This window comes from Notolepis coatsorum (assembly GCF_963971535.1).
Source record: "Notolepis coatsorum genome assembly, chromosome: 12".
Taxonomy (NCBI): Eukaryota; Metazoa; Chordata; class Actinopteri; order Aulopiformes; family Paralepididae; genus Notolepis; species Notolepis coatsorum.
The window spans coordinates 76,224,893-76,232,806 of NC_140176.1; the positions used below are offsets into that span (position 1 = coordinate 76,224,893).

The following is a 7,914-nucleotide window of genomic DNA, read 5'->3' on the forward strand; positions in this document are numbered from 1 at the left end:
GGTGCAGATGGCAGGTAAGCGGATATGCAAAATGGAATATTTTGGTTCATGAGTTGAGAAGCCTGATGTCCTGGTGGTTAACTGTCGTAGAGTCATTGGCACGTGCAGCCCCTCTGCCAGACAGTAACCGGGAGAACAGTCTGGTTTCAGGACTTGATTTTGTTAACACAGGGTTTCTAGTCATGGAAAGAGTGATTGGGACGCGTGAACACTTAAGGTAACCTACTGTTTCGTCACGAGGTTTTCTGATTGGCCACGATGCCGACGTGACCACGCCTAGCACACGCCCCGCGGCAGAGCGCTCTCCTTCCCGAATACGCTCGTTCAGAACGCAGGCCGCCATCTTTAATGTGTGCCATACTGTAGGTCGCATAGGTAATATTAATAGGTTGCCGCGGCATTATGCATTCGTAATCCCCCCTACATAATAACCATGCAGGCTAATCAAGCAACGCTCGCGCAATACCTAGTTTAATAATAAGTAGGCAATTGGCACAAGTGTAAATTATACATTCGTCACTCAGTTTTAAAATCGACGGATAGCTCAACTTGTTCGTCAGCTTGCTGTGGAGCCGCTGGTCAGTCGGTGACGAGTTCGAATCACTTCAATTTTAAGTGTGTACTGTACATACAGAGTTAAGTGTACTGTACTGTACAATAGAGTTAAGTGAGTACTGTACATACAGAGTTAAGTGTACTGTACTGTACAATACAGAGTGTACTGTACAATACAGAGTTAAGTGTGTACTGTACATACAGAGTGTACTGTACATACAGCGTTAATTGTGTACTGTACATGCAGAGTGTACTCTGTATTGTACACTACACTCTGTATGTACAGTACACACTTAACTCTGTATGTACAGTACACTCTTACTGATTAACTAGAAACTGTACATTGTAACGCAACGTTATATAATGTTATTTCGCGTGACAACACTGTACATCAGTGGAGGCTGCTGACCAAATTTTTTGGTGAAGCACAAATTATTATATTATATATTAAATTATATTTTTTAACAACGCTGCAACACCCCCATTCCTCCCAGGTGTCAGACTCCTCATTCGCTTCCATTCATTTTGGGGACCATGTTTAAATTTCGGAGATGAACGTTATTTCGATTGATATGAATAGCTAGTTACGTTTATATAGAGGGATGATAAATTAATTAAACGTAAAAAAAAAAAAAAAAAAAAAAAATGGAGGTGATTCGAACTTGTCACCAACTGACCAGCGGCTCCACAGCAAGCTGACGAACGAGTTGAGCTATGGGTCGATATTAAAACTGAGTGACTAATGTATAATTTACACTTGTGCCAGTTGCCTACTTATTATTAAGCTAGGTATTGCGCGAGCGTTGCTTGATTAACCTGCGTGGTTATTATGTAGGGGGGATTACGAATGCATAATGCCGCGGCAACCTATTAATATTACCTATGCGACCTACAGTATGGCACACATTAAAGATGGCGGCTTGCGTTCTGAACGAGCGTATTCGCGAAGGAGAGCGCTCTGCCGCGGGGGCGTGCTAGGCGTGGTCACGTGGGACGCTGAACGCAAGTAGGTTACCTTAAGTGTTCACGCGATTGGGACACGTGAATATTAAAGGCAACCAACTTGTGTTCAGCTTTTCTCTGATTGGCCGTGACCCCCCGCCCCATTTTGCCTCGAACGCGGCAGGCAAGCGGCAGCCGTCCCAAATGAAATCCATCAGTGGAGGAAGCGGCAGCGGTCCCAAATGAAGGCTGCTGACTGAATGAATGAATGAAGCACGGAGCATAATGTTATTTCGGAGGACGCAGGCTGCTGACTGATTATGAAATGAATGAATGAAGCGCGGAGCATAATGTATAATTGAAGCGCGGAGCATAATGTATAATATTTCGCGGAGCATAATGTATAATGTTATTTTGCGAGGCTGCTGACTGAACTAGAAACTGCTGCATCAGTGGAGGACGCAGGCTGCTGACTGATTATGAAATGAATGAATGAAGCGCGGCGCGGAGCATAATGTATAATTGAAGCGCGGAGCATAATGTATAATATTTCGCGGAGCATAATGTATAATGTTATTTCGCGAGGCTGCTGACTGAACTAGAAACTGCTGCATCAGTGGAGGACGCAGGCTGCTGACTGATTATGAAATGAATGAATGAAGCGCGGCGCGGAGCATAATGTAGAATTGAAGCGCGGAGCATAATGTATAATATTTCGCGGAGCATAATGTATAATATTTCGCGAGGCTGCTGACTGAACTAGAAACTGTAACGTTATGTTATTTCGTGTTTTTAACAACCAACTACCAGATTCACTGTACATCACTTCTGAAGTATAAACAAACTATACTGCTGTGACTATTTTGAATATCTTAACATGTATTTACGCCCATACAATTTTTTAGATGAATGATTGTGGATATAATATAGAAAACACATCATTATGATATTGTCAGATGGCGCAAAATACAATGGTGAGTGAGAAATGAAATGTATCTCCAGTGATAAAACCCAGTGCTGCCGCGTCTCTCTCTGCCGCGAAGGGCGTGTGCTAGGGCGGTCACATGGCCGTGTGGCCAATCAGAGAAACGCTGAACGAAAAGCTGAACACAAGTTGGTTGCCTTTAATATTCACGCGATTGGGACCTGTAACCTCATTAGAGTGAATCAGAGCCAGTATACGCATGAGAACAGTCAACCGCCCCTACATGTGGTGTTGCAGAAGAAGTTCATCTGACCCACATTGCGTCGGGCCATGAGGAACGGTATTTTTCAGAAGTGCTCACTCTATGCATCGCTGTGTTTGGAAGTCTAGCCTAACTGCAGTACAGTTGTACTACTGAAGAGAGAATTATTGATTTCTTTTTTTTTGTGATCAAACTTTGAGAATTATTGATTCTAAACAGTTTATCTCCCAGTTGATCCTGTCTCTAGAGAAAAGGCTTGCGGGTCTGACTGAAACCTTCCAGGAAGTGAGTTCTGGCTTACAGGAGAAATCGACCCAGCTGAAGGCCACACGGAGGGAGGCTGAAGACCAGGTGAGGTGAAACGGAACTGTCCACGCCTGGGACGTCCCAAATCACTGCTACTCTGAGCAAGCGTGCAACAGCTAAAATAAGCGGATGTACAAAATGTATATTGGCACACAATTGTTAGCATCAACCAGCATCAAATCTGACTCTTATTAGGGTATTTTTGTGTAATATTTGGGATACATTCTGTGTCGCAAATGTATATTTAAATACTTTTGCCTTTTCCACCGCATGGACTCGACTCTACTCACTTTTGGTACCAGACACATAGTTAGTAGATGGTACCCCCCTTCAACTGCCATGCCCCACACTAATTTCATTGGTCGCCCCAACTGCTTCTTCTGTTCCACACACGGCTCTCTGGCACCTGCTTAATGCCATAGTAAACCTCATATTGTTGTGACATGCATTCAAAAAAGACATTTCCCCAGCAAATCTCTTACAAGTTGCATCAATATTGTGCGGTCAGACCAGTCTCATGTTTTCAAGTTATTTAATTTTCACTATTATTGGCCATTAGGCCACCATCATGTAGAATAGTGTAGTGAGTTTCGCCAGAGTAGTGGCCTTCTTTCACCAAATGGTGAAAATTGTAAATACGTCACCTAAGTACAACTCTGCTTAGCTTACACACTGTTGTTGTAATTTAGAGATAGCTCTTATCAGTTCCTGGTTGATAAGATGCTGTTGTGCAGTGGTTCTCAACCTTTTTGATTTGTGACCCCTAAAAACAGAGATGCCTGTTTGTGACCAACCCCCTCGATAGTCGAGCATAGACATAATGGTGAACTTCCACTTTCACAATGGTGAAATTTCCACTTCCAGCCTATTTAACCTGGTTAATGATTTGAGGAAATCTTTTCCTGTAGACTTCAAATAATCAATCATTATTTCACAAGAAAAATGCATCTATACCAAAGTTAAGAACCACTGTTGTAGTGAACCTCATATTGTTGTTAATATACATTCTTTAAAAAACATTATTCCCCAGTAAATATCTTGGTTACATCAATATTGTGCGGAGTCTGGTCAGAGCAGTAGTCTTGTTTCACCAAATAGTGAACATTGGAAATGCTTCACCTATAAGTACAACCCTGCTTAGCTTACACATGTTGTTGTAACTAAGAGATTTGCTGAAAAAAACAATTGTTTGTGCATAGATCACTAGATTTATCAATTTCTAATGAAATATTAATTTGAACGCATTTCCTTGTTTATAAGAAGATGATGGTTACAAGTGACCATAGAGCCAATCGGTGGACTGCTGTCTTTTCACGTCACCTTTTGGTAAAAAGAAAAATGTACCGGGCACTATCCACAACTTTTGCCTAATGGGAAATCCAAAAATGGCGTGTTGACCGGTACCATGCAGTGGAGAAGGGCCATTAGTCAGGACAGTGACACTCCTTAGTTACTATGGGCTGGGACCCTCATCTGGCCCGTCCCCACATGACGACAAGTAGTTGTGGTATGTATCAATGAGCCTGGCTCCCACTAAAAATGTGAGTCCTTGACTTGAAACGTTTTAAGAAACTCGCCTGTAGGACAACATTGCCCAAGCAGATATCTCACCACTGCCATCTGTTGTAGTAGCTTGCCTTATGACTCACTTCCTGTTGAGGTGAAAAGGATGGCTGAACTGGGACAAGGGTTGACATAGTCTCTAGTTTTCAAGTTAGTTTGTTTTCAAGTCTACAACTGAATTGCAGACATTTGAGTTTCTCCCCTCTTTCCCTTCAAGGCAAATGCTCTTGATGGCCTTCTGAAGGGGAACACGAACAAGGACAAGGAGATCACTTCACTGAAGGAAAAGCTCGCCAAGTTGTCCCAGAAGTCCCCTGTAAAGACCAAGTCCAAACGAGGCCTTCTGGAGAATATCAGGGAGGCCGTCACGTCGCCGAGGACGAGCGCCATCGGCAGATCACTCAGGAGGACCACTAGGAGCACGGCGTTGCAGAAGTCCAGCATCTAGTCATGGCTGGGCTTTCCGAGACTACTTTAGGATTGAGATTGTTTTACTTTTAAAATAAACTGGGACCCCCAACCGGTTTAGAATGTTTGTCTTCTGAAGATGAAACCCAGTGTTGACACCTTTTTTATCTTGAGTACTTTTATCTTTTGTGTTTTTACCTGTTTTAATTTTTTGTATGTTTATTAAAATCTTAATTTCAGAAACATATTGAACACGACAGGAAAAGCTTTATTGCATAACTACCGATGATTTCAGGGGTTTGAAAACGGGACATGTTCAGCTTTTTTACTTCACATGTAGCCATCAGGTCTAGGAGTGGTCCTTGAGTAGAGTCGGGTCTAGGAGTGGTCCTTGAGTAGAGTCGGGTCTAGGAGTGGTCCTTGAGTAGAGTCGGGTCTAGGAGTGGTCCTTGAGTAGAGTCGGGTCTAGGAGTGGTCCTTGAGTAGAGTCGGGTCTAGGAGTGGTCCTTGAGTAGAGTCTGGTCTAGGAGTGGTCCTTGAGTAGAGTCGGGTCTAGGAGTGGTCCTTGAGTAGTCAGGTCTAGGAGTGGTCCTTGAGGTCTAGAGTGGTCCTTGAGTAGTCGGGTCTAGGAGTGGTCCTTGAGTAGAGTCGGGTCTAGGAGTGGTCCTTGAGTAGTCGGGTCTAGGAGTGGTCCTTGAGTAGTCAGGTCTAGGAGTGGTCCTTGAGTAGAGTCAGGTCTAGGAGTGGTCCTTGAGTAGTCTGGTCTAGGAGTGGTCCTTGAGTAGAGTCTGGTCTAGGAGTGGTCCTTGAGTAGAGTCTGGTCTAGGAGTGGTCCTTGAGTAGTCTGGTCTAGGAGTGGTCCTTGAGTAGAGTTGGGTTTAGGAGTGGTCCTTGAGTAGAGTCTGGTCTAGGAGTGGTCCTTGAGTAGAGTCTGGTCTAGGAGTGGTCCTTGAGTAGTCGGGTCTAGGAGTGGTCCTTGAGTAGAGTCGGGTCTAGGAGTGGTCCTTGAGTAGAGTCGGGTCTAGGAGTGGTCCTTGAGTAGAGTCGGGTCTAGGAGTGGTCCTTGAGTAGTGTCAGGTCTAGGAGTGGTCCTTGAGTAGAGTCGGGTCTAGGAGTGGTCCTTGAGTAGTGTCAGGTCTAGGAGTGTCTGGTCTAGGAGTGGTCCTTGAGGTCTAGGAGTGGTCCTTGAGGTCTAGGAGTGGTCCTTGAGGTCTAGGAGTGGTCCTTGAGCTCTAGGAGTCGTCCTTGAGGTCTAGGAGTGGTCCTTGAGTAGAGTCTGGTCTAGGAGTGGTCCTTGAGTAGAGTCTGGTCTAGGAGTGGTCCTTGAGTAGAGTCGGGTCTAGGAGTGGTCCTTGAGTAGAGTCTGGTCTAGGAGTGGTCCTTGAGTAGAGTCTGGTCTAGGAGTGGTCCTTGAGTAGTCGGGTCTAGGAGTGTCTGGTCTAGGAGTGGTCCTTGAGTAGAGTCTGGTCTAGGAGTGGTCCTTGAGTAGAGTCGGGTCTAGGAGTGGTCCTTGAGTAGAGTCGGGTCTAGGAGTGGTCCTTGAGTAGAGTCTGGTCTAGGAGTGGTCCTTGAGTAGAGTCGGGTCTAGGAGTGGTCCTTGAGTAGAGTCGGGTCTAGGAGTGGTCCTTGAGTAGTCTGGTCTAGGAGTGGTCCTTGAGTAGAGTCGGGTCTAGGAGTGTTCCTTGAGTAGAGTCGGGTCTAGGAGTGGTCCTTGAGTAGAGTCGGGTCTAGGAGTGGTCCTTGAGTAGAGTCTGGTCTAGGAGTGGTCCTTGAGTAGTGTCAGGTCTAGGAGTGGTCCTTGAGTAGAGTCGGGTCTAGGAGTGGTCCTTGAGTAGAGTCAGGTCTAGGAGTGGTCCTTGAGTAGAGTCAGGTCTAGGAGTGGTCCTTGAGTAGAGTCTGGTCTAGGAGTGGTCCTTGAGTAGAGTCTGGTCTAGGAGTGGTCCTTGAGTAGAGTCGGGTCTAGGAGTGGTCCTTGAGTAGAGTCGGGTCTAGGAGTGGTCCTTGAGGTCTAGGAGTGGTCCTTGAGTAGAGTCAGGTCTAGGAGTGGTCCTTGAGTAGAGTCAGGTCTAGGAGTGGTCCTTGAGTAGACAGGTCTAGAGTGGTCCTTGAGTAGTCAGGTCTAGGAGTGGTCCTTGAGTAGTGTCAGGTCTAGGAGTGGTCCTTGAGTAGAGTCGGGTCTAGGAGTGGTCCTTGAGTAGTCGGGTCTAGGAGTGGTCCTTGAGTAGAGTCGGGTCTAGGAGTGGTCCTTGAGTAGAGTCAGGTCTAGGAGTGGTCCTTGAGTAGTCGGGTCTAGGAGTGGTCCTTGAGTAGAGTCAGGTCTAGGAGTGTCTGGTCTAGGAGTGGTCCTTGAGGTCTAGGAGTGGTCCTTGAGCTCTAGGAGTCGTCCTTGAGGTCTAGGAGTGGTCCTTGAGTAGTCGGGTCTAGGAGTGGTCCTTGAGTAGAGTCAGGTCTAGGAGTGTCTGGTCTAGGAGTGGTCCTTGAGGTCTAGGAGTGGTCCTTGAGCTCTAGGAGTCGTCCTTGAGGTCTAGGAGTGGTCCTTGAGTAGTCAGGTCTAGGAGTGGTCCTTGAGGTCTAGGAGTGGTCCTTGAGGTCTAGGAGTGGTCCTTGAGGTCTAGGAGTGGTCCTTGAGCTCTAGGAGTCCTTGAGGTCTAGGAGTGGTCCTTGAGTAGTCAGGTCTAGGAGTGGTCCTTGAGGTCTAGGAGTGGTCCTTGAGTAGTCGGGTCTAGGAGTGGTCCTTGAGTAGTCGGGTCTAGGAGTGGTCCTTGAGTAGGCAGGTCTAGGAGTGGTCCTTGAGGTCTAGAGTGGTCCTTGAGTAGTCGGGTCTAGGAGTGGTCCTTGAGTAGTCGGGTCTAGGAGTGGTCCTTGAGTAGTCGGGTCTAGGAGTGGTCCTTGAGTAGTCGGGTCTAGGAGTGGTCCTTGAGTAGTCGGGTCTAGGAGTGGTCCTTGAGTAGGC

The 7,914-nt window shown here is 46.2% G+C and overlaps 1 protein-coding gene across 1 annotated transcript in view; it reads left to right on the plus strand.

The window, feature by feature from the left end:
• The window catches only part of LOC311237917 (kinesin-like protein KIF20A), a gene marked incomplete at both ends in the record, with an annotated part of 35,563 nt that extends 30,562 nt beyond the window's left edge, over nucleotides 1-5,001 (plus strand). The window contains 2 exons of the mRNA XM_084325891.1: nucleotides 2,916-3,035; nucleotides 4,771-5,001. Of these exons, the coding sequence (XP_084182017.1) occupies nucleotides 2,916-3,035; nucleotides 4,771-5,001 (351 nt within the window). The remainder of the gene's footprint in view (nucleotides 1-2,915; nucleotides 3,036-4,770) is intronic.
• Nucleotides 5,002-7,914: the final 2,913 nt, after the last annotated feature.